The 27,423-nt window shown below is 43.3% G+C and overlaps 1 protein-coding gene across 5 annotated transcripts in view; it reads left to right on the top strand.

Annotated features, from left to right (window-relative positions):
* LOC122940189 (NXPE family member 1-like) overlaps positions 1-27,423 on the top strand; it is a 294,633-nt gene that overhangs the window by 92,382 nt on the left and 174,828 nt on the right. For 3 of the 5 annotated variants that reach the window (XM_044296630.1, XM_044296627.1, XM_044296629.1), the window contains exon 2: positions 25,904-26,019. Coding sequence is in view for 4 of the 5 variants with exons in the window: in XM_044296627.1 (XP_044152562.1) it covers positions 26,015-26,019 (5 nt within the window). In the remaining variant the exon portion in view is untranslated. Of the gene's footprint in view, positions 1-25,848; positions 26,020-27,423 lie in introns of all 5 variants that reach the window. The other 2 variants (XM_044296625.1, XM_044296626.1) reach the window with 1 other exon arrangement.

Genomic DNA, 27,423 nt, shown 5'->3' with positions numbered 1-27,423 from the left:
TATCACTTCGCCCTCTGAGGGTAATAGTTCCACTGTGACAGGCGCAGCACTATGAAGTGCCTTTTGCGCTGTGGCATTAGAAGAATTTTTATATCTCTGACTTCTAGTCTAACCAGACTGTCTATTACTCTGTAATTCCTCTAGCACCGGTCTATAAAAATTGTAGGTTTAACTGCCTCCGGACCGCCTACTGCAGGATCGCTTTCTGGAGGCGGCTGTCTCAGGCAGAGTCACGCATCTATGCGTCATCTCGCGAAACGCGAGATTTCCTGTGAACGTGCGCACACGGGAACTGCAGGTAAGCGAGTGGATCTACAGCCTGCCAGCGGCGATCGTTCGCTGGCCGGCTGTAGATGCTTTTTTATTTTTTACCCCTAACAGGTATATTAGACGCTGTTTTTTGATAACAGCGTCTAATATACCTGCTACCTGGTCCTCTGGTGGTCCCTTTTGCTTGGATCGACCACCAGAGGACACAGGCAGCTCTGTAATAAGTAGCACCAAGCACCACCCTACACTACACCCCCCCCCGTTACTTATTAACCCCAAATTAACCCCTGATCACCCCATATAGACTCCCTGATAAACCCCCTGTCATTGATCACCCCCTGTCATTGATCACCCCCCCTGTAAGGCTCCATTCAGAGGTCCGTATGTGTTTTACATATCCACGGATCCATGGATCGGATCCGCAAAACACATACAGACTTCTGAATGGAGCCTTACAGGGGGGTGATCACCCCATATAAACTCCCTGATCACCCCCCTGTCATTGATCACCCCCCTGTAAGGCTCCATTCAGACGTCCGTATGTGTTTTGCGGATCCGATCCATGGATCCGTGGATCCGCAAAACACATACGGACCTCTGAATGGAGCCTTACAGGGGGGTGATGATGTCTAAAAATACACCCCAAAACACATTTCCCTACTTCTTCTGAGTACGGCGATACCACATGTGTGACCCTTTTTTGCAACCTAGGTGGGCAAAGGGGCCCACATTCCAAAGAGCACCTTTAGGATTTCACAGAGCATTTTTAACACATTTGGATTTCAAACTACTTCTCACGCATTAGGGCCCCTAAAATGCCAGGGCAGTATAACTACCCCACAAGTGACCCCATTTTGGAAAGAAGACACCCCAAGGTATTTTGGGATGGGTATATTGAGTTCATGGAAGTTTTTATTTTTTGTCACAAGTTAGTGAAATATGAGACTTTGTACGGAAAAAAATAATAAAAAAAAAAATCATTTTCCGCAAATTTGTGACAAAAAATAAATTTTTTAATAGAATACCTTAGGGTGTCTACTTTCCGAAATGGGGTTTTTCTACTGTCTGGGCATTGTAGAACCTCAGGAAACATGACGGGTGCTCAGAAAGTCAGAGCAAAAAGCGGAAATTCACATTTTTGTACCATAGTTTGTAAACGCTATAACTTTTACCCAAACCATTTTTTTTTACCCAAACATTTTTTTTTATCAAAGACATGTAGAACAATAAATTTAGAGAAAAATTTATATAGAAATGTCGTTTTGAAAAAAAAATTACAACTTAAAGTGAAAAATGTCATTTTTTTGCAAAAATGTTGGTAAATTTCGATTAATAACAAAAAAAGTAAAAATGTCAGCAGCAATGAAATACCTCCAAATGAAAGCTCTATTAGTGAGAAGAAAAGGAGGTAAAATTAATTTTGGTGGTAAGTTGCATGACCGAGCAATAAACCGTGATAGTAGTGTAGTGCAGAATTGTAAAAAGTGGTCTGGTCATTAAGGGTGTTTAAGCTAGGGAAGCTGAGGTGGTTAAAGAGCACACCAAATGCTTGAAATAACTTCTTTATTACCTTCAACTATTCTTCATATATAACACTGCCGCCTCTGCAGCAGATAGTCCATGTACATAACATGTGTTGAAAAGATATCACGAAATGGCAGTATGCATAAGATGGTGGTTCAACTGTTCAATCTTGTCATTCAACATAAAATGGTGGATATATTTCTCTCTTGATTACCTGTACTCTCACTTTAAGTTATTTAAGCACTTTATGATCTCTCTGAGAGGTATATCTGTGGTCTAACTAATAGTTCTACTTGCTGAATTTGGGCACAATCTACCAATCTACAGTATGCAGTTAGCAGTAACTATTTGCAAATTGGTTGAGTATGATCTGGTATGGTTGTATGCAATTTGGATTGCAATATGGAATTTGAATGGTTGCAATTGTGAACTTTGTAGTTTGCAATTGGTGGAACTATTTTGGCCTCTCTGCTTCCATAAAACACAGCTCTTAGTGGAGTAAATATCTGTTCAGCTTCTCTCCTCTGGTGTAATGATTCTAGCAGCTCCTGATAGGGGAATTTCCCACACAGGCAGTGTGTGAGGCTGGCTGTGATTGGTCAAAACTCTTGCTGTGTGTGAGGCTGGCTGTGATTGGTCAAGACTCCTGCCCAGCAACAACACTTTAAAGTATAACTGTTGTATGAATTTTTTTTTTTTTGTATTGGATGGTGGTGATTAATATCTCCTTGGTGGCCCTATTTAAACTTTTCACTGTGTATTCAATTACCCCTTAATTCCACAGTTTTGTTCCCTGTACTGCCTACTTTTACCTGTGCTTAAAATAGGGTTGCTAGGCATGGTCCGTCTCTCTGTTGAAGGACGGAGGACGCAGAAGCACGCAGCGTGCAAGGTCACAATACTGACAGCCAGGGACTGTAAGTAAATGATTAAAGCCAGGTCCTCACCAGCAGCTGATAACAGTGCCTGGGCTGTGTGCACTTCTCCCTGTCCCTGTTCTTGGCAGACGCTTCCTCACTCAGCAGAGCTGAAGAAGTAGAGTTGAACCAGCGCAGACCAGGGAAGGGGGATCTGCCATCTGCTCAGTGTATAAATGAAAGCAACATGTGGTAAGAGGACCCCTTTGTGCTGCAGGATATTAACCCTTTAGGGGTGAGGGCTCTAGTTACTGACACTTTTGGGGGGCTATTGTTACTGGCTAGTGGGGGCAGGCGGGATTAGCCTCAGGGTGAGGGAAGTGGCGGCCATCTTAACTGAATAGTGAAATTGCAGTTTTATGCAAACTGGTTGCTAAGGGCTAAATCTTATTAATTATGGGGTAAGTCAGTCTAATAGTAACTGATTCTGGAATATCATGTTATTAGTAACTACATATATGAAAATTGAAATTAGGGTCTAAGTGTGACAGTTATGCTTTAACTCTATGCTTTCTGTCGTTTCTGCTGTGTCATTGAGCTTACCTTACATTATATAATGAATCTAAAAGGCATATTATCTTTTCTACTTCTGTGAACACAATATATATAACAGTTGTTATGACATCCAGTCATGAAGTCACTGTAAATAACTCTGCTTTTGTCTTTAACACACAAACATAGGAACTGTATTAAGGTTATTGGCAGGTCTAGCTGTATAAACATATACAGTCCCTGACAAAAGTCTTGTCGCTTGTGTACAAATTTACCTGAAGTGCCGCTAAAATATATTTCTAATTAAGATTTTGTTACAAGAAATGGGTCATTTTAATCCCAGAACACAGCTTTTGTAATAATGTTTCAGTGCTAAACGAAACTGACAAAAAGTATTCTAATATTCACACCTTGGTAAAGACCATTGAGTCCATTTTTGCCAAGAGATAAGTGTTGTCGCCTTGTCATATGAGCTTCACCTGTGACTAATAATGGATCAATTAGGTCTCAGGTGTGTATAAAAAGAACACCAGTACACTAGACCTTCACATCAACTGCAACTAGACCTCTGCAAACATGCCTAAGATTCAGCCGGAGACTAGAGATGCCGCGAACATAAAAATTTCCATTCGCGAACGGCGAACGTGAATTTCTAAAAATGTTCGCGAACGTGCGAACCGGGCGAACCGCCATTGACTTCTATAGGCAAGTGAATTTTAAAACCCGCAGGGACTCTTTCTGGCCACAATAGTGATGGAAAAGTTGTTTCAAGGGGACTAACACCTGGACTGTGGCATGCATGAGGGGGATCCATGGCAAAACTCCCATGGAAAATGACATAGTTGACGCAGAGTTGGATTTTAATCCATAAAGGGCATAAATCACCTAACAAACCAATTTTTTTTGAACAACGTGGTTTAAAACATCCAGTGTGTGTATACAATCAGGTATGATGTTGTATCAATCAGGTAGTGTAAGGGTTACGCCCGCTTCACAGACATTGACAGACCAAACCTTTTAATGCACCACAAACAACCGCAAACAGTCCATTTGCCCAACTGCAAACTTCCCATTTGCACAAGGTTGGATACCAAGCTAGCCATGTCCCGTTGATGTCATTGAAGGTTTCTTCCTCCACCCAGCCACGTACAACACCAAGGGTCCCGGAAAGGTGAATTGAATAGATTTTTCGAATGGGGAGATGGTCAAAAAACGCTGGCTCCTTCCCCTTTGTTTGAATCCACGGTCACTGCGTCTGTGCCGTGCAATTTACTGTCCCACCCGATATGAGTGCTATTTTCTATAGTTCTCTCTTCTCATCAGTTTAATCCATGTTACGTCCCCAATCTGGGGTCCATTTATTAAATGGATTTTTCGAACGGGGAGATGGTTAAAAAACGCTGGCTTCCTCCCCTTTGTTTGAATCCACACCACGGTCACTGCGTCTGCGCCGTGCAATTTACTGTCACACCCGATATGAGTGCTATTTTCTGTAGTACTATTCTCATCAGTTTAATCCCTGTTACGTCCCATATCAGGGTGGGATTGCCTTTTGTGAAAAAACAATTTAGGCCGGGTATCTTCGACTGCCTTCACAGTGACAGACCAAACTCTGATACACCAAACTGAATTGATTTTAGGAACCGGGAGATGGAAAAAGCAGCTTGGTCGGTCCTCTTACTCCCAAGTTGGGGCACTGCGCGTGCACGGAGCAATGTGCTGTGACACCCTATATAAGTGGTGTCTTAACTAGTACTATTCCTATCAGTTTAATCCCTGTTACGTCCCCTATCCGGGCACGTGTGTCGAATTGATTAACCATTGTCGAATTAACGAACCATTACGACATCCTGGAATAATTTAGTTCTGAGCATTGTACTTGATTTGATTTGGAATTGATGGGGATATTTTAAATTGTCTGCATTATTTCTAATAATCTATTAAGAGACTTTATTATTATTTTTTATTTTATGTATTAAAAACCCACCCATACAACTTAAAAAAATAAATAAAAAAATAAAATAAAAATTCTATGAAAAAACATCCACCTGATCGCTTTTGGTCTGATCATAATGAAGCAACGGCCTTATCTGGGGTGTGGCAACATTGCCAACACACTCATAGAGGTGATGATCGCTTCATTGTGATACGCAAGCCCCTTCACCACAACAAGGTAACGATCACGAAAGGGGAATTGACACTTGTATGTGCCTTTTTTTTTGGTTTTGTTTTTGCAGCCACAGTGCAGCTCCAGAGGCCAGAAAAATTAGGCATGTACACATGCCTGAAAAAAAATGTCATTGTTGCAGCCGCTGTTGTAGCAGCGGCCGGAAAAATCGATGTTTTCAAGGCAGAAAGGTGACTAAAACATTGCGGCTTGAACCCTAGTTTGTGGCGGAGAATTCACGAAAGTCATCCTATATGCAGACATTAAATACAGCAGCGTGGGGACCATTTTGAGGCCAAGGCATGTCATCAGGCCTTTTGTTAGTTAAACGTATCCCCTACTGTCAGTCCCTTCGGGATCCATGCCTCATTCATCTTAATAAAGATGAGGTAATCAACACTTTTTTGACCGAGGCAACTTCTTTTGTCAGTGACAATGCCTCCTGCTGCACTGAAGGTTTTTTTCTGACAGGACACTTGAAGCGGGGCAGGCCATAAGTTCTATCGCAAACTGGGATAGCTCAGGCCACAGGTCAAGCCTGCACACCCAGTAGTTAAGGGGTTCATCGCTCCTCAGAGTGTCGATATCTGGAGTTAAGGCGAGGTAGTCTGCCACCTGTCAGTCGAGTCGTTCTCTAAGGCTAGATTCCGAAGGGCTGTGGCGATTAGTGTTGAGCGCGAATATTCGAATCGCGAATTTTTTTCTCGAATATCGCAATTTCGAGATTTCGCGAATATTTAGAATATCGTTCTATATATTCGCGAATTCGAATATTCGTCTTTTTTTTTTTTTTTTATTATTATAATTTTTTCCTTTCCCACTTCCCTAAAGTTGTTCTTACCTGTCCTTTGGATTCCTGGCTTCCTGGCTGCTCCAGTCAGTGGCGTTTTCAACTTACTGCTATATTCAATATTAGCTAAATTACAATCTAATCTATATGTGTATTTTACGAAATTTCGCAAAAGCCGAAATTGCGATGCGAGTAATATAATACGAAATAATCGCATGAAGATTTCAATTTAGCACTGCTATATTCCATATTCTAGCCTAATATGGAATATAGCTGTGCTAAGTTAGCACTGCTACATTCCATACTAGGCTAGAATATGGAATATAGCAGTAGTGATGAGCGGGAGGTGCCATATTCGATTTCGCGATATTTCGCGAATATTCGAATGAATATTCGTGTTATATTCGTCGAAATCGAATATTCGTAATTATTCCAATTATCGCGAATAATATACGAATAAAAATTTTCGCGTATTGCGATTATTTATCTTGATAGTATAAGGCAACGTTCCTATGCTAATTGACAATGGCTAGGCTAATATGTGCATTTTACGAAATTTCGTAATATTGCTCTAACTTCGTCTTTTCGAAATTTCGTAATATTGCTCTAACTTCGTCTTTTAGAATATTCGTAATATTCTAATAGACGAAGTTAGAGCAATATTAAGAACATTTGCAAAAGCCGAAATTGCGATGCGAGTAATATAATACGAAATAATCGCATGAAGATTTCAATTTAGCACTGCTATATTCCATATTCTAGCCTAATATGGAATATAGCTGTGCTAAGTTAGCACTGCTACATTCCATACTAGGCTAGAATATGGAATATAGCAGTGCTAAAGTTGAAATCTTCATGCGATTATTTCGTATTATATTATTCGCATCGCAATTTCGACTTATTCAAATGTTCTTATTATTGCTCTAACTTCGTCTTTTCGAAATTTCGTAATATTCTGAAAGACGAAGTTAAAGCAATATTACGAATATTCTAAAAGACGAAGTTAGAGCAATATTACGAAATTTCGTAAAATACACATATAGATTGTAATTTAGCTTATATAGTGCTATAATCCCTTTTTTTTCCTCTAAGTTTTTTTTTGCCTCTTCTGAACTTAAGTTTTGTAAAATATGTACACTATTAAAAAATATTACTATAGCAGTATATTAGCTTAAATACAATCTATGTGTATTTTACGAAATTTCGTAATATTGCTCTAACTTCGTCTTTTCGAAATTTCGTAATATTGCTTTAACTTCGTCTTTCAGAATATTACGAAATTTCGAAAAGACGAAGTTAGAGCAATAATAAGAACATTTGAATAAGTCGAAATTGCGATGCGAATAATATAATACGAAATAATCGCATGAAGATTTCAACTTTAGCACTGCTATATTCCATATTCTAGCCTAGTATGGAATGTAGCAGTGCTAACTTAGCACAGCTATATTCCATATTAGGCTAGAATATGGAATATAGCAGTGCTAAATTGAAATCTTCATGCGATTATTTCGTATTATATTACTCGCATCGCAATTTCGGCTTTTGCAAATGTTCTTAATATTGCTCTAACTTCGTCTATTAGAATATTACGAATATTCTAAAAGACGAAGTTAGAGCAATATTACGAAATTTCGAAAAGACGAAGTTAGAGCAATATTACGAAATTTCGTAAAATGCACATATTAGCCTAGCCATTGTCAATTAGCATAGGAACGTTGCCTTATACTATCAAGATAAATAATCGCAATACGCGAAAATTTTTATTCGTATATTATTCGCGATAATTGGAATAATTACGAATATTCGATTTCGACGAATATAACACGAATATTCATTCGAATATTCGCGAAATATCGCGAAATCGAATATGGCACCTCCCGCTCATCACTAGTGGCGATGTGTAGGACTGAAAAAGCTCTGCATGTCCTCCATCAACAACACATCTGTAAAGCGTCCTGTCCTTGCCGCCGTGGTCGTGGTAGGAGGAGGATTACTTTCACCTCTTCCCCAGTTAGATTCCCGTTGTGCTGTGACATCCCCCTTATAAGCTGTGTAAAGCATATTTTTTAGTTTGGTTTTGAACTGCTGCATCTTTTCTGACTTCCGGTAATTTGGTAACATTTCCGCTACTTTCTGCTTATACCGGGGGTCTAGTAGCGTGGCCACCCAGTACAGGTCGTTCTCCTTCATCCTTTTTATACGAGGGTCCCTCAACAGACATGACAGCATGAAAGACCCCATTTGCACAAGGTTGGATGCCGAGTTACACATTTCCCGTTCCTCCTCCTCACTGATGTCATTGACGGTCTGTTCTTCGCCCCAGCCACGTACAACACCACGGGTCCCAGATAGGTGACAACAACGAGCACCCTGGGATGCCTGCTGTGGTTGGTCTTCCTCCTCAAAGCCACATTCCTCCTCTGACTCCTTTTCCTCATACTCCTCTTGCAGCGTTGCCGCAGGTCCGGCAAGCGATGATGAAAAGGCTATTTCTGGTGGTGATGGTGACCACAACTCTTCCTCTTCACGCTCATCTACAGCCTGATCCAGCACTCTTCGCAGGGCACGCTCCAGGAAGAAAACAAATGGGATGAGGTCACTGATGGTGCCTTCGGTGCGACTGACTAGGTTTGTCACCTCCTCAAAAGGACGCATGAGCCTACAGGCATTGCGCATGAGCGTCCAGTAACGTGGCAAAAAAAATACCAGCTCCGCAGAGGCTGTCCTAGCACCCCGGTCATACAAATACTCTGACGGCTTTTTCTTGTTGGAGCAGGGGGTCGAACATTAGGAGTGTTGAATTCCAACGTGTCGGGCTGTCGCAAATCAAGCGCCTCACTGACATGTTGTCTCGGCGCTGAATGTCTGAAAAGTGAACCATGGCCGTGTAGGAACGCCTGAAATGGCCACACACCTTCCTGGCCTGCTTGAGGACGTCCTGTAAGCCTGGGTACTTAGACACAAAGCATTGTATGATGAGATTCAACACATGTGCCATGCACAGCACATGTGACAACTTGCCCAAATTCAATGCCGCCAACAAATTGCTTCCATTGTCACAAACCACTATCCCGATCTCCAGTTCGTCCGGGGTCAGCCACTAATCCACCTGTGCGTTCAGGGCGGACAGGAGCGCTGGTCCGGTGTGGCTCTCTGCTTTCAGGCAAGTCAACCCCAAGACAGCGTGACACTGTCGTATCCGGGATGTGGAATAGCCCCTGGGGAGGAGTAGGAGGTGGCAGTAGGCCTGCCTGCAAGTCGTGGCGGTGTCACCAACTCTGCTGCAGAGCCACGCATTCCATGCTTGGCAGCCGTCAGCAGGTTGACCCAATGCGCAGTGTAGGTGATATACCTGCCCTGACCGTGCTTTGCAGACCAGGTATCAGTGGTCAGATGGACCCTTGCCCCAACACTGTATGCCAGAGATGCCATGACTTCCTTTTCAATCACTGAGTAGAGGTTTGGGATTGCCTTATTAGAAAAAAAATGTCATCCGGGTACCTTCCACTGTGGTGTCCCAATGGCAAAGGTATTTGAGTGAATGACACCCTGTAATGGAATGAGTGCAGGCCTAGCCACTAGCCAGTGGGCACAATACAGTATGTGTGGGCCTGACACACACGGGCTTGTAAATGTGATTAGATCACAGAAAAATGTTAAATAGATTTTTTTTTTCCTGCAAGGTATTTGAGTGAATGACACACTGTAACGGTATGAGTGCAAGCCTAGCCACTAGCAGTATACAGTATGTGTGGGCCTGACACACACGGGTTTGCAAATGTGATTATGTCGCAGAAAAATATTAAATAGATTTTTTTTTATCTGCAAGGTATTTTCTGTCACACCCTGTATGAATGGTGTGCACTGTGCACACAGTGCTGTCTATGACTGAGCCTGCAGCCTCTCACACACGGGCAGCCAGGCAACTGCAATATATATATATATAACAAAAAAAAAACACTCTGATGTACCAGCCCTGAAATGGGCTTTTTGGGGTGCTGTCAGGACGCTGTCCTTACAGCAGATGAGTCTGTGTGGACACAGAACAATGCCCTAGCTAACGCTTTCCCTATTGAATCAGCAGCAGCAACACTCTCCCTCCTCTCTCTGTGAATACAGCTTCCGAATGAATCTAAAATGGATGCTGTCCAGGAGGTGGAAGGGTCTGGGAGGGAGGGTCTGCTGCTGATTGGCTGGAATGTGTCTGCTGACTGTGAGGTACAGGGTCAAAGTTTACTCAATGATGATATATAGGGGACGGACCGAACATATGTTCGCCCGCAGCGGCGAATGCGAACAAGCTATGTTCACCGGGAACTATTCGCCTGCGAATAGTTCAGGACATCACTACCGGAGACTTTGATTATCAAGAGGCTGAAGACCAGATCCACTGCTGTTGTGGCAGACACCTTCAATGTGTCTCAGCGTCAAGTTCAGAGGATAAAAAAAAGATTTGAAGAGACTGGAGACGTTTTGGACAAGGCCAGGTCAGGCCGACCCCGCCATACAACTGCTCGAGAGGACCGTTTGTTGGCTTGAAAATCCAAGGCCAGACCATTTTCCACTGCAGCAGAGCTCCACGAGACCTGGTCACCTGAAGTCCCTGTGTCAACCAGAACAGTTTGTCGAATTCTGTCTCGAAATGGCCTCCATGGTCGAATCAGTGCCCATAAGCCAGCACTAAACAAATGACAATTGAAAAACCGTGTGACATTTGCCAAGGCCCACAGCCTGCTAAAAGGATAGACGCTGGAAAAGTGGCAGAAGGTGGATTTTTCAGATGAATCTTCTGTTGAATTACACCACAGTCGCCGCAAATATTGCAGGAGACCTACTGGAACCCGCATGGAGCCGAGATTTACCCAGAAAACAGTGAAGTTTGGTGGAGGCAAAATCATGGTCTGGGGTTACATCCATTATGGGGGTGTGCGAGGGATCTGTATTGTGGAAGGCAACATCAATAGTCTAAAATACCAAGAAATCTTAGCTACCTCTTATATTCCCAACCATAAAAAAGGCTAAATTCTGCAGCAGGATGGTGCTCCATCGCATACTTCCATCTCCACATCAAAGTTCCTTAACCCGAAGAAGATCAAGATGCTCCAGGATTGGCCAGCCCAGTCACCAGACATGAACATCATTGAGCATATGTGGTGTAGGATGAAAGAGGAAGCATGGAAGACGAAACCAAAGAATATTGATGAACTCTGGGAGGCATGCATGACTGTTTTCTTTGCAATTCCTGATGACTTCATCAATAAATTGTATGAATCCTTGCCAAACCGCTTGGATGCTGTCCTTCAAGCTCATGGAAATCATACAAGATATTACATTTGGATCTCACAGCACCACTACTTAATTTGCTGACATATTTTTGGATTTGCAGTAAAGTTGTTCAATTTCTGTATAGGTAACAAAACTTTTGTCTTGCCAAAATTTGAACTTTCTGTCTTGATTAAATGATAAATCTTTTTTCAGTGAAACTAATTTATTTCAGTGCATTAAACATCATTTGGGAGGGCTTTAGCTTTCCATATGAGCTATTTCTAACACCAATTGATTAATTAAAAGTCAGGTTAATAGCAGGAGTTACTACAAAATAGAGAAGTGACAAGACTTTTGTCAGGGACTGTAAGCTATGTTAGAAACTTAGGACAGGTCTTAGCTGGCCAGCTACACTCATCACTGACCACCAGGTCCAGGTAGCGCTCTGTCAGTACATGGTGGCCTCCCCTCTCTGCCACACTGCTCCGCTGTGTACTGGTGCTTATTCCTACACTAGGGCTGGGTTCACATCCTATTTTTGCCATCCATTTAATGCATACCAAAAATGTATGTGTTAACAGATGCCTCAGACTGATGCCGTACAGTGGCGTCCGTTCACCATACAGTTCCGTGGTAGAAAAAAGAAATTACGTTAACGTATGCATTTTTTTAATGGACTCTGAAGGATAAAAAAACTTGGAGTGCTGCACAGTTGTATACATCAAACCGATAGAAAATAAAAATGTTCTAGGCTCCAGCAGGGCGCATTTTTTTGAGTTTCCCTTTAAGATGCATGAAAAAGGGCCCCTGATTAAAATACATATTTTTTTGTGGGCATTTTTGCCAATGACATCTAGTATATCGCTGTCCATGTTGTGGGACTATTTGTGTACTTGTAGTAAGTGTTTGCTCGCTGCAAAAATGACTGGGAATAGGGCCCGCCGCAAATGGGCGGTTAGCGAACATTTGATCGAGAACACGCGTTCGCGAATCGTCCCAGGCAATATTCGTCCATCACTAGTGTCCTATGTTAATTTGCTGTGATTTATTATACCTATCCTTTGATGGACAAAGAAGAAACAAATGATGCATTGTATGCTTGCATGCTAAAAGGGGTTATCTCACTTCAGCAAATGTTATTTATCATGTAAATAATGAATACAAGGCACTAATGTATTGTGATTGTCCATATTGCTTACTTTGCTGGCTTGATTAATTTTTCATCACATTATACACAGCTTGTTTCCAGGGGTTACGACCACCCTGCAATCCATCAGCAGTGGCCGTGCTTGTACACTATAGTAAAAAGTAGTGTTGATCACGAATATTCGAATTTCGAATTTTTATCGCGAATATAGGTAATTCGAAAATTCGGGAATATTTTGAATATAGTTATATATATTCGTAATTTCGAATATTCAATTTTTTTTTATATATTTTTTTAAATCAGTACACATGATCCCTCCCTGCTTCTAGCTTGTGGGCCAATAAGAAGGCTGCAATATACTTGACTTTAGGAGTAGTAGTTTTTGCGAATTTTGCTCTATATTCGTTTTTTCGAATATTCGCTATATTTCTATATATTCTTGTTTTAGAATATTACGAATATTCGAAAAAACCAAGTTATAGCAATATAGCGAATATTCGAAAAAAAACTAATATAGAGCAATTTAGCTAATATAGTGCTATAATCTTTTTTTTATAGTTGCAATTTTTTTCCAGTCTGAACTTCAGATGAGAAAAAAATTACAACTATTAGACAAAGATTATAGCACTATATTAGCTAAATTGCTCTATATTTGTTTTTTTCCGAATATTCGCTATATTGCTATATATTCTTGTTTTAGAATATTACATATATTCTAAAATACGAAGTAATAGCAATATAGCGAATATTCGAAAAAAAAAATCGAATATAGAGCAATTTAGCTAATATAGTGCTATAATCTTCTTTGTCTAATAGTTGTAAGTTGAAAAATTTGCAATAAAAATTCGAATACGAAAATTCGAATTACTAAAATTCGCATATTACACAATCATTACTTTGCCGATTTTTCTAGTAAAAATTTTTGAATTTTTGAATATTCTAAAAAATATTCGCGAAATATTGCGAATTCGAATATGACCCCTGCCGCTCATCACTAGTAAAAAGCATGATGTGCAAGCACAGTCACCACTGATGGACTGCAGGTGGTCGTAACCATGAAAACTAGCACTGTATAATGTGAAACAAAAATTAATTCAGTCAGCAATAAAGGCAATGTGTACAATCACAATATATTAGTAACTGCCTTGTATTTACTTTCTCTACATGATGAATGTGATTTACTGAAATGAGACAAGAATAAAGAACATTTTAGTCAGTTCAGTTTTAGCAGCAAATAGTTCAGATGCAAAAAATGTACAGCTGATTCTTCAGCCATTCCCTGGACCAAGGTACCAGCCAAGTAGAGGCCAGAACAACTAAAGAAGCAGGCCAGATATGAGCGAGAACTGTAGAGAAAATCCAGTCTGGATAACCTGTCCAAAAGGACTTATTGACTCTTATTGGCACATATGTTCAGGAGTTTGCCTCTGGTGCCTTAATAAGCACTTATAGGGGCTGTCCAGGTTCAGAGTTGAACCCAGACATTTTTCCATTTTCACCACTCCGGCTCCCCTGACATGAGCATTGGAGCATTTCATACTCCGGTGCTCTCCCTTGCCCTGCACTGGATAGCACAGGGCAAGGGCTTTTTTGTTTGTTTTTACACTACTAGACGGAGGCTTCCGTCCAACAGTGTTGCCGGTAAATTCACTGGCTCTGATGGGCAGGCTTTTGCACTGCCATAGCCATTTTACAGGTGAGGGTAGCACTAAGGCTACTTCCACATTCGTTTTTTTTTAATGATCCGTCATAGATCTGCAAAAACGCTTCCGTTACCATAATACAACTGCTCGGTCATGCAACTTACCACACAAATTAATTTTACCTCCTTTTCTTCTCACTAATAAAGCTTTCATTTGATGGTATTTCATTGCTGCTGACATTTTTACTTTTTTTGATATTAATCGAAAATGACCGAAATCTTTGCAAAAAAAATGACATTTTTCACTTTCTGTTGTAAAATTTTTCAAATAAAACTACATGTCTACAAAAAAATGCAATAAGTGTATATTTATTGGTTTGGGTAAAAGTTATAGCGTTTACAAACTATGGTGCAAAAAAATTTATTTACGCACTTTGACTTTCTGAGCACCTGTCATGTTTCTGTCATGAATGGATCCGGTTGTATTCGATAGCCATGACGGATCCGTCATGAACACTACTGAAAGTCAATGGGGGACGGATCCGTTTTCTATTTTGTCAGAAAAAACAATCTTGTCAGAGTCTTGCTCCGCACCACAATGCAGACAGAAAAACGCTGCTTGCAGCAGTATTCTGTCCACGATGAGAGCGCAACCAAACGGAACGGAATGCATTTTGTTGCATTCCGTTTCGTTCAGTTTAGTTTTGTCCCCATTGACAATGAATGAGGACAAAACTGAAGCGTTTTCACCAACTATTGAGATCCTATGACTGATCTCAATAGCGGAATTGAAAACGCTAATGTGAAAGTTGTCTAAAAGCTGACCATTAGTGCCGGTGTTGTCACCGAGCTCACTACTGGCAGAAGCCTCCACCTAGCAGTCCCTATGGAGAGTCCAGTACGTCACTGGATCTCCTAAAAAACTCTTTCCTTTGAAATGCTCCGATGTTCATATTAGGGGGGCTGCTTGAGTGTAAATGTGGGTATGTGATCACCTATATAAGAATCTCCACATGCCAAGGAAAGAAAAAAAAAGGATCAGTTTTTACCTGACGTTCAGGGGAACATTCCTGTGGCTGCATTGCATCAAAATAAGTATTACACCCCAAGCCTGGATGCTTATGTGTACACATCAGCTAGAGAAGTGCAGAGTAAGGAAGACTATATTAACCACCTCAGCCCCCTTAGCTTAAACCCCCTTAATGACCAGACCACTTTTTACAATTCTGCACTACACTACTTTCACGGTTTATTGCTCGGTCATACAACTTACCACCTAAATTAATTTTACCTCCTTTTCTTCTCACTAATAAAGCTTTCATTTGGTGGTTCATTGCTGCTGACATTTTTACTTTTTTTTATATTAATCAAAAATGACCGAAATTTTTGCAAAAAAATGTCATTTTTCACTTTCTGTTGTAAAATTTTTCAAATAAAACTACATTTCTATATACATTTTTTTCTCAATTGTTCTACATGTCTTTGATTAAAAAAAAAATGCAATAAGTGTATATTTATTGGTTTGGGTAAAGGTTATAGCGTTTACAAACTATGGTGCCAAAAAATTAATTTACGCACTTTGACTTTCTGAGTACCTGTCATGTTTCCTGAGGTTCTACAATGCCCAGACAGTAGAAACACCCCACAAATGACCCCATTTCGGAAAGTAGACACCCTAAGGTATTCGCTGATGGGCATAGTGAATTCATGGAAGTTTTAATTTTTTGTCACAAGTTAGCGGAAATAGAATTTTTTATTTTTTTATTACAAAGTCTCATATTCCACTAACTTGTGACAAAAAATAAAATTTTACATAAACTCGCCATGCCCCTCACGAAATACCTTGGGGTGTCTTCTTTCAAAAATGGGGTCACTTGTGGGGTATTTATACTCCTCTGGCATTTTAGGGGACCTAAAGCGTGAGAAGTAGTTTGGAATCCAAATGCGTAAAAAATGCCCTGTGAAATTGTAAAGGTACTCATTGGAATTTGGGCCCCTTTGCACACCTAGGCTGCAAAAAAGTGTCACACATGTGGTATCGCCGTGCTCAGAAGAAGTAGGGCAATGTGTTTTGGTGGTGTATTTTTACATATACCCATGCTGGGTGAGATAAATATCTCTGTAAAAGACAACTTTTCCCATTTTTTTATACAAAGTTGTCATTTTACAGAGATATTTCTCTCACCCAGCATGGGTATATGTAAATATATACCCTAAACCACATTGCGCTACTTCTCCTGAGTACGGCGATACCACATGTGTGACACATTTTGCAGCCTAGGTGCGCAAAGGGGCCCAAATTCCAATGAGTACCTTTTAGGAGGGCATTTTTAGGCATTTGGATTCCAAACGACTTCTCATGCTTTAGGGCCCCCTAAAATGCCAGGGCAGTATAAATACCACACAAGTGACCCCATTTTGGAAAGAAGACACCCCAAGGTATTCTGTGAGGGGCATGGCGAGTTCATAGAATTTTTTATTTTTTTGCACAAGTTTGCAGAAAAATTATTATTTATTTTTTTCTTACAAAGTCTCATATTCCACTAACTTGTGACAATTTTTTTTTTTACATGAACTCACCATGCAGCTCACGGAATACCTTGGGGTGTCTTCTTTCCAAAATGGAGTCACATGTGGGGTATTTATACTGCCCTGGCATTTTAGGGGCCCTAAAGCGTGAGAAGTAGTTTGGAATCCAAATGCTTGAAAATGCCCTCCTAAAAGGTACTCATTGGAATTTGGGCCCCTTTGCCCACCTTGGCTGCAAAAAAGTGTCACACATGTGGTATCGCCGTACTCAGGAGAAGTAGGGCAATGTGTTTTGGGGTATATTTTTGCATATACCCATACTGTGTGTGAGAAATATCTCTGTAAATGACAACTTTAAAAAAAAATTTAATACAAAGTTGTAAATTTACTGAGATATTTCTCTCACCCAGCATGGGTATATGTAAAAATACACCCCAAAACACATTGCCCTACTTCTCCTGAGTACGGCAATACCACATGTGTGACACTTTTTTGCAACCAAGATGCGCAAAGGGGCCCAAATTCCAATGAGTACCTTTAGGATTTCACAGGGCATTTTTACGCATTTGGATTCCATGAGGGGTATGGTGAGTTCATGTAAGATTTTATTTTTTGTCACAAGTTAGTGGAATATGAGACTTTGTAAGAAAGAAAAAAAATAAAAATTCCGCTAACTTGTGCCCAAAAAATAATGTTCTATGAATTCGCCATGCCCCTCAAAAGTGATCTTTATAGCGCCGCAGCGATTTTACAGTGTTTTTGTAGTGATCAGAAAAAAACAATTCTGTCACTGAACACAAGTGTGCGCACTAGATCAGGCGAACACTGCGTTTTTTGTAGAGCCTATAGAACATGTCCTATTCTTGTCCACAATTGCGGACAAGAAAAGGCATTTTCTATGTAGTTCTGGCAATGTGCGTATCCGCAAAATGCGGAAAGCACATTGCCGGTGTCCGTGTTTTGCGGATCCGTGGATCTGCTGATCCGCAAAACTCATACGGATGTCTGAATGGAGCCTTACAGGGGGGTGATCAATAACAGTGGGGTGATCAGGGAGTCTATATGGGGTGATCAGGGGTTAATAAGGGGTTAATAAGTGACAGCGGGGGGTGTAGTGTAGTGTGGTGATTGTTGCTACTTACAGAGCTGCCTGTGTCCTCTGGTGGTCGATCCAATCAAAAGGGACCACCAGAGGACCAGGTAGCAGGTATATTAGACGCTGTTAACAAAACAGCGTCTAATATACATTTTTTGGGTTAAAAAAAAAAATCGCATCTACAGCCTGCCAGCGAATGATCGCTGCTGGCAGGCTGTAGATCAACTTCTCAGGTGCGCGTCACTCGCCTCTCGCGAGATGACGCATCAATGCGTCTAGGAGGAATAACCCAGCCACCCACAGGACGCATCCCTGCGTTAGGCGGTCGGGAGGAGGTTAAAAAGTCACTTCGACCTATAGACTATCTATTTATTTATTTTGCGCACTTATATAGAGCTGACATATTCTTCAGCACTTTACAGACATTAGCATCATGCTGTCCCCAATGGGGCTCACAATCTAAGTTCCCTATCAGAACCAATTTTTTGCCCCAACTGCAGGATTTTATGTTCCTTAACTAGTTACTCTCATAGGTAGGACTACACACATAAGCCTATGGTAAAAACCAACAAATAAAACTCATCAATGACTACCAGACCGCTGTGGGTATTCGCTCTGGTAGGCAGGTTAGCGGACGCAGTATAAAGGCAACAGACCAAGTTTTAAATCAATCTTCGGTGTTTATTTACACTCATAACAAATGTGGGGATTTGCTCTGGTAGACAGGCTTGCGGACGCAGTACAGAGGCAATGACAACGTCTTTAACTTAACTAGTGCACTGTTTTATTCACACAGACGTAAAGTGACAAAATAATAATTTCAAGAAAAACAGTCACCTTGAGTCTGGTGTTAGTTCACACCAGACTGCAGCACATAAGTCCATAAACAATGTAGCAGGCTTAGTCCATGTGCTTCTGTCCATAAACAATGTAGCAGGCTTAGTCCAGGCCCAAACCCTCACGCTCCAACACCCAGACTGCCAGCACTCCACTAGCAGATGGAGGATAATCCACACACTTGAACATGCTGGCTGGGTTTTTATATTCCAGCCAAAACCCGGCCTGGAACCGTGGGGAACAGCCACCCACCCTGCTCTTTGGCTGCTCCCAATAAGAACCGGCCCGGATTGGCTTTACAGCCATTCTGACAGCTGAAGTGTCAGACTGCACTACAGAACTGACACTTCAGGAAGAAAATCCGGTTCTTACCTCACCGAGGCCAGGAACCTCGGTGACACGTATCTTCCGTCAATGACGGCTCCTTGTTCCTTCTTACATACCTCCCCCCTTTGTTCAACCCTGAGGGGGTGAACACTTGCCAGACAGTGTACGCGGGACAGGGCATCCGCGTTTCCTTGTAACCTGCCTGCCCTGTGTTCCACGGAAAACTTAAAATTTTGCAAAGATAAGAACCACCTGGTGACTCGAGCATTCCTCTCCTTGGCCTGGCTCATCCATTTCAAGGGGGAGTGGTCGGTCACCAGACGGAACCTTCTCCCCAAAAGGTAGTAGCGGAGAGACTCGAGTGCCCACTTGATGGCCAGGCACTCTCTCTCCCCTATACTGTACCTAGTCTCAGCTGGGGTGAGCTTCCGGCTGAGGAAGACAACGGGATGCTCCTCCCCGTCAATATCTTGAGATAGTACAGCACCGAGTCCTACCTCTGAGGCATCGGTCTGCACTATAAACTCCCTTTTGAAGTCGGGTGTCACCAAAACCGGGGACCCACACAGGGCCGACTTCAAAGCGGAGAAAGCCTTTTCCGCCTGCTCATTCCAGTGGACCGTCACTGACTTGCGTCCCTTCAAAAGGCCTGTCAATGGTGCAGCGACTGTAGCAAAATTGGGGACAAACCTCATATAGTACCCCACCATACCCAGGAACGACTTTACTTGCCGAGTAGTGACAGGTCGGGGCCAATTCCTAATTGCCTCAATTTTGTTCACCTGAGGTTTGATCATTCCGCGCCCAATGACATACCCCAGGTACTTGGTCTCTTCTAACCCTATTGAGCACTTTTTCGGGTTAGCGGTTAAGCCAGCTTTCCTAAGGGAGTCCACTACAGCCTGTACTTTAGGTAAGTGACTTTCCCAGTCGGTGCTATGGACAACGATATCGTCCAGGTACGCCGAAGCGTACCGACGATGTGGACGGAGTACAATGTCCATTAACCTTTGAAACGTGGCGGGAGCGCCATGTAGACCAAAGGGTAATACCTTGTACTGATACAGCCCCTCTGGCGTGACGAAAGCCGTTTTTTCTTTGGCAGCCTCCGTCAAGGGTACCTGCCAGTACCCTTTGGTGAGGTCCAACACAGAAAAATACCGGGCTTGGCCCAACTTTTCAATAAGCTCATCCACTCGGGGCATGGGATACGCGTCAAACTTGGACACCTCATTAAGTTTGCGGAAGTCATTACAGAACCGCAACGTCCCGTCTGGCTTGGGTATTAATACTATCGGAATGGCCCACTCACTTTTTGACTCCTCGATGACACCCAGCTGGAGCATTAGCTGCACTTCCTCCGTGATGGCTTGTCGCCTAGCCTCGGGTACCCGGTAAGGTTTTAACCGGACTTTCGCCTGAGGCTCAGTGACAATGTCATGCCGGATTACGGACGTGCGTCCAGGGAGGTCTGAGAACACATCCGTATTCCGACTAATGAACTCCCTGGCTTCCTGAGCCTGTTTAGAGGAGAGGCTGTCAGCAATTTTCACTGTGACAGCCGCTTCCCCTGCTTCAGACTGAGGGGCCAAAACCGCTTCCCCTAGGAACCCTGGTCGTGGGCTGTCTTCCGTACAGGTTTCCCTTTTCTTCCACGGCTTGAGCAGATTCACACTGTACACCTGCTCCGGCTTTCGCCTCCCTGGCTGGTGTACTTTGTAATCTACTGGTCCAACTTTTTCTAGTACCTCGTAGGGCCCCTGCCACCTAGCTAGGAACTTACTATCTACCGTTGGTACCAGAACCAACACCTGATCACCCGGGTTAAAGTTTCGGACCCGAGCTTGCCGATTATAGACCCTACTCTGGACTCGCTGCGCTGCCTCCATATGCTCCCTAACCAGAGGTAACACTGTTTCCATCCGTCTCTGCATCTGGGTGACATACTCAACTACACTTTTGTGCGGTGTGGTTTGTTGTTCCCACGCCTCTTTGGCGACGTCTAACAAACCACGAGGGTGTCTGCCGTATAGTAGTTTGAAGGGCGAGAACCCAGTAGAGGCCTGGGCACTTCTCGCACTGCGAACATGAGATAGGGCAGAAGAAGGTCCCAGTCCCTCCCATCCTTAGACACCACTCTTTTCAGCATATTTTTTAACGTCTGGTTAAACCTCTCTACCAGGCCATCCGTTTGCGGATGATACACGGATGTCCGTAACTGTTTTATTTGGAGCAACTTACAGAGTTCCCTCATGACCTTGGACATAAATGGGGTCCCTTGGTCAGTTAGAACCTCCGTAGGCAGACCCACTCTAGAAAACATTTCCATTAACTCCTTAGCTATGAGTTTGGCTGACGTATGACGCAATGGCACCGCCTCCGGGTACCGCGTGGCGTAGTCGAGGATGACCAGGATGTGCTGGTGCCCTCTAGCTGACTTCGGTACTGGGCCTATAAGATCCATAGCGATCCGCTCGAAGGGAACCTCAATAATCGGGAGAGGGACCAGAGGACTACGGAAATGTGGCTGGGGGCTGGTTATCTGGCAGGTTGGGCAAGACTTGCAAAACTCTTCTACCTCTCTGAACACACTGGGCCAGTAAAACCGCTGAAAAATCCGGTCCTGCGTTTTCTGCTGGCCCAGGTGTCCCCCAAGAACATGTTGGTGGGCTAATTTCAACACGAGCTTGCGATATGCCTGGGGCACCACCAGCTGTTCAATATGTTCACCCCGTAGTTTATTTACCCGGTACAGCATCTCCTGTTGAACCACAAAACGGGGGAACATAGATTCGGCCCCCGGTTGTTGCGGCTCACCCTCAACTACTACCACATTTTCCCAGGCTCGAGATAGAGTCGGATCCTGGTGTTGTGCTGTACCGAAATTATCCCTAGAGACATTGAGGTCTGCCAGCTCAGGACCCGGCGGCAAATCCTCTACGTCTCCCACCATCACACTTAACGGGGTTGTCTCCCCCTCTTCCACCGAAGTGGCGGTCACCCCTACAGCTGGTCCTTCTGACTCCGGTTCCCAAGGCTCTGGCCTCCCCCCTGAGTCAGGCCACTCTGCTAGGGGTACATCTGTCTCCCGGGTAACTTTCGTATCCGGCCAGAGTGCCGGGAACCCGGGGAAGTCTCTCCCAATGATCAATTCATATGGTAGCTTTGTGGCGACGGCCACCTCATGCATCCACCTGCCGGCCACCATTGACAGAGAGACCCGGGCGGTGGGATACTCCTTTAAGTCCCCATGTATGCAAACAACACCGACTTTTCGGCCAGTATACTCAGCCGGCCGCACCAGGGCAGCTCTTACCAGGGACACCAGGCTCCCTGAATCCAGCAGAGCCACCGCCAGAGTGCCCCCCACTTCCACCTGGCACAGGTGGCTATTGTCCATAGTCTCTGAAGTTCCTGTGGCACACAACATCCTGGCATATAATGAGTGGCGGAAGCCATAGTTGGTGTCCATGGGTTCCCCCCGATGTGGACAGTCCGCCCTTATGTGTCCAGGCTCCTGACAACGCCAGCAGACCACCGGGTTCAGGTCGGCAGGGGGTACATCCCGGGCGGGTCTAGCTGGCACCGGCCGCCGGGTCTGGGGCGGAGTTTTCCGGGGTTTGACTGGCCCCCTCCCAAAAGAACCCCCCTGTAGATTTCTGGTGGCCTCATAGTGCTCCACCAGGTCGACCATCTCCAGGGCATTATTCGGAGACACCTGGCCGATCCAGTGCTGGAGAGGGTACGGCAAAGCCCTCCAAAACACATCCGCCAACAGCCGATCCAACATAGCAGTGGGAGTCAACATGTCCGGCTGCAGCCATTTTTGCAAACGGTGCAGCAGATCATAATATTGTGGTCTAGCGGGTTCAGCCGGGTTAAATTCCTACCGATGCACCCTCTGGGCCCGGACCAATACATTCACCCCGAGTCTCGCCAGGATCTCACCTTTTACTGTCGGGTAGTCGGCCGCCTGATCATCGGGGAGATCAAACAATACTTGCTGGGGACCGGACGCTAGGAATGGAGCAACGACCTCAGCCCACTGGTCTCGGGGTAACTTTTCCCTCACGGCCACTTTTTCGAAGACCGCCAGATAGATCTCGACGTCATCCGAGGGGGTCATCTTCGGAATCGCCGCGCGGACAGCTTTCTGGGCATCGTGGACATTCTGGGACGCTCCTGACGCCTGCAACGCCATCACATGTTGCAATAGCAGCTGGTTCGTTTCTTGTTGCTGCTTGTTAGCCTCCCGCTGCTGCAAGTTAGCCTCCACGAGGGCCTTCACGACCGCCTCCATTTTGTCAGGGGATACGGGTCGTAACCTTGCCGGCTTAATGTAGGACATGCACTTGTGCCCGGATAAACAAAAACTTTTCGGCCTTCAGGCCTGCCTCACTGCGTCTGCCCGCATCCGACACCAAATGTGGGGATTTGCTCTGGTAGACAGGCTTGCGGACGCAGTACAGAGGCAATGACAACGTCTTTAACTTAACTAGTGCACTGTTTTATTCACACAGACGTAAAGTGACAAAATAATAATTTCAAGAAAAACAGTCACCTTGAGTCTGGTGTTAGTTCACACCAGACTGCAGCACATAAGTCCATAAACAATGTGGCAGGCTTAGTCCATGTGCTTCTGTCCATAAACAATGTAGCAGGCTTAGTCCAGGCCCAAACCCTCACGCTCCAACACCCAGACTGCCAGCACTCCACTAGCAGATGGAGGATAATCCACACACCTGAACATGCTGGCTGGGTTTTTATATTCCAGCCAAAACCCGGCCTGGAACCGTGGGGAACAGCCACCCACCCTGCTCTTTGGCTGCTCCCAATAAGAACCGGCCCGGATTGGCTTTACAGCCATTCTGACAGCTGAAGTGTCAGACTGCACTACAGAACTGACACTTCAGGAAGAAAATCCGGTTCTTACCTCACCGAGGCCAGGAACCTCGGTGACACGTATCTTCCGTCAATGACGGCTCCTTGTTCCTTCTTACACATAACACAACAGTCCCTTTTCAGGCTTGGTGCTTGTTCACACACAGAAAAAACAAATAACGTTTACCTGCTCAGCCTCAGAAAGTCCACTTGCAGGCTGTAAGGTGGCCTGCTTGCCTGACACACGGTCTACAGACCTCAGCGCAAAGATCTCCACAGCTCCACTGTCAGAGGGAGGTAATCCACACCACCTGACAGTGCTGACTGCTTTTAAAACTGCCAGCAGTTTGGCTACTCCCAGTAAAAGCTGTCCCGGATCAGCTTTAGGGTCCATTAACACGTCAGTATTTTTACCTTTCCAGATAAACGTTCCTTTTTTTTTTTTGCGGATCGATTTTTCAGTACAACCTTCAGTTTTTTTACTAAAGTGCTTCCGAATCCGTTCCGTGTTTCCGTTATTCCATTTTATTTTTGTTTGTTTTTTCATCCATTTTCCTGTCAACGGATCCGCAAAATCGGATGACATTTGGATGGTTTTGTGCATGTCATTCGCATTTATGCAGATCCATTGACTTGAATCGACAACGGACCCGAAAAACGGACAGAAAGTAGGACAAGCTTAATTTTTTTTCAGGATCTGCACACTCGAAAATAGGAAAACGGAATGGATTCGTGATTCGGACAGCACTATGATTGGTGTCCGCATTTTTGCAGAGGCAATTGAAATTAATGGATCCGAAAAAACTTTCCGATTTAAATCGGAACGGAACCGGAGTGTTAAAACGGACATGTGAATGGACCCTTACAGCCATACTAAACAGCTGAAGTGTAAGACTGCAATCTGCAATAATAAAACTTCAGGAAAAAATTAACGGCTCTTACCTCACCGAGGCCAGGAACCTCGGTTAGATGTACCGACCATCAATGATGGCCCCTTGTTACTTCCTACATACCTCCCCCCTTTGTTCAACCCTAAGGGGGTGGACACACATTCCTTCCTACACCACATTTAAATCAATATCAATTTATTACATAATTCCAAAAACATATATAATATACATGATTAAAAAGGGGTATAAGTGCAGGGAAAGAGCGACATCATCTGGAGGAAGGACACAACGGATACAGAGTTCATTTATATGTCCATATACTCAAATGCATAAATTCACAAACACGCGTTTCGGCGAACCTTCACCCCCAGGCGAAGGTTCGCCGAAATGTGTGTCTGTGCTGGCGCCATCCTGGAGGGAGCACAGAATGGGTCATTGTTCTTTTTCCAATTGATTGTTATGTGACACGATTGCACTGTCCTTCCTCCAGATGATGTCGCTCTTTCCCTGCACTTATACCTCTTTTTAATCATGTATGTTATATATGTTTTTGGAATCATGTAATAATCTCCCACCTCTGGGATCCAAACCTGTCTCCAGATTGGGCCGCCTGAAGTGAGGGAGAGAAGACCATGTAAGCACAGCCACCCTCCATTCACCACTATGGGAGTTCTGAAAATAGCTGACAATTGGCTCTGCTATTTCCAGTAGTCCTATGGAGGTGAATGGAGACATGGCCGAACATGTGTGGTGAACTTTATATCCCTTCTCTGGGACTGAAAATAGCCAAGCGTGCTGGGAGTTTCCTTATGCCCCAATTACTTGGCTGTATTTCCATTTAGTTTTGGTTCCTGCAGAGCTGCTGACTGCTCAGACTCTAATACTAGACTGTCTCAAGTAAGAGAACAAGCCAAGGGGATGGACCTGTCCTTGTTCAGAGCTTGTAACTAAGCAATAGTTATATGGGCCCATTTCCACAGCATTTGGTTGTCTATTTTGTTTTTCCCAAATTAGAAGAAAAAGATCATTTCCTATTTTCATAACCTTGTTAACTCTTACCTCTTTTTCTAGAGCTACATGCCAATTATACAAGCAAAGTTCACAAAGATGTCTTTTTATTAAATAGAGATAAAGAAACACTCCAAAAAAAGTAGGACTGTGTAGAAAACTGCACATTAATGTCATCTTCCAATCATTGATGAGCTGAAACTTTGCTGTGGGCCAGAATTCTTCAAATATGACGTAAGAGCCTTTTTATCACTTCATGTTCGTCTTTTTCTATGTTGTTTATATAGTGATAAAATTAAAAGAGTTTTCCTGGACTCGACATTTATTTCCTATCCACAGGGTAGAGGGCTCCACCATTGAGACCCCCACCAAATACAAGAACAGGAGCCCTGCATCCGCTGTTCCACTTTACTGCATGGTCGAAGCCAGGAGGGGATTCAATGGAGTGGCAGTCGAGCATAAGCGCTGGCACTTCATTCAAAGTCTATGGGACTGACAAATATAGCCTATATGAATAAATAGGTGATAAATGTTGATTTCGGAAAAACATTTCAAGTATATCTAAACTTTAGAATATACTTCATTAAAAACTTATCCAACTGCCCTTAAATTAATTTGTAATATACTATATTTTTTTTTTATAATTTCCTTGTGAAATAGGCAGTGGCACCTGAAGTTCTGTTGCCTGTCATGCTTTAGAATCCGTACTGTCATACAGCAGTGATGCTCTGATCCCTACAGAGCTCACTGTGTCCAAAGGGGAATCTGTACTCCCATACACAGTGCTGTATAGGAGTATGGATTCTATAGCTCGATAGACACCTAAACTTCAGGTGCCTATTTCACAAGGAATTAGTAAAAATAATATATACGGTGTGTGTGTGTGTGTGTGTGTGTATGTGTGTATATATATATATATATATATATATATATACACAGTGGATATAAAAAGTCTACACACCCCTGTTTAAAATGTCAGGTTTCTGTGCTGTAAAAAAAAGAGACAAAGATAAATCATTTCAGAACTTTTTCCACCTTTAATGTGACCTATAAACTGTACCACTCAATTGAAAAATAAACTGAAATCTTTTAGGTGGAGGGAAGGAAACAAAAAAAAACTAAACTAATGTGGTTGCATAAGTGTACACACCCTCTTATACCTGGGGATGTAGCTGTGTTCAGAATTAAGCAATCACATTTAAAATCATGTTAAATAGGAGTAAGCATACACCTGCCATCATTTAAAGGGCCTCTGATTAACCCCAAATAAAGTTCAGCTGCTCTAGTTGGTCTTTCCTGAAATTTGCTTAGTCGCATCCCACAGCAAAAGCCATGGTCCACAGAGAGCTTACAAAGCATCAGAGGGATCTCATTGTTAAAAGGTATCAGTCAGGAGAAGAGTACAAAAATTTGTACAAGTCATTAGATATACCATGGAACACAGTGAAGACAGTCATCATCAAGTGGAGAAAATGTGGCACAACAGTGACATTACCAAGAACTGGACGTCCCTCCAAAATTGATGAAAAGACGAGAAGAAAACTGGTCTGGGAGTCTACCAAGAGGCCTACAGCAACATTTAAAGAGCTGCAGGAATATCTGGCAAGTACTGGCTGTGTGGTGCATGTGACAACAATC

The sequence above is a fragment of the Bufo gargarizans genome, chromosome 6 (assembly GCF_014858855.1).
Source record: "Bufo gargarizans isolate SCDJY-AF-19 chromosome 6, ASM1485885v1, whole genome shotgun sequence".
NCBI lineage: Eukaryota > Metazoa > Chordata > Amphibia > Anura > Bufonidae > Bufo > Bufo gargarizans.
Note: the sequence above shows the minus strand (reverse complement) of the source record. Positions and strands in the feature narration are given on the sequence as shown.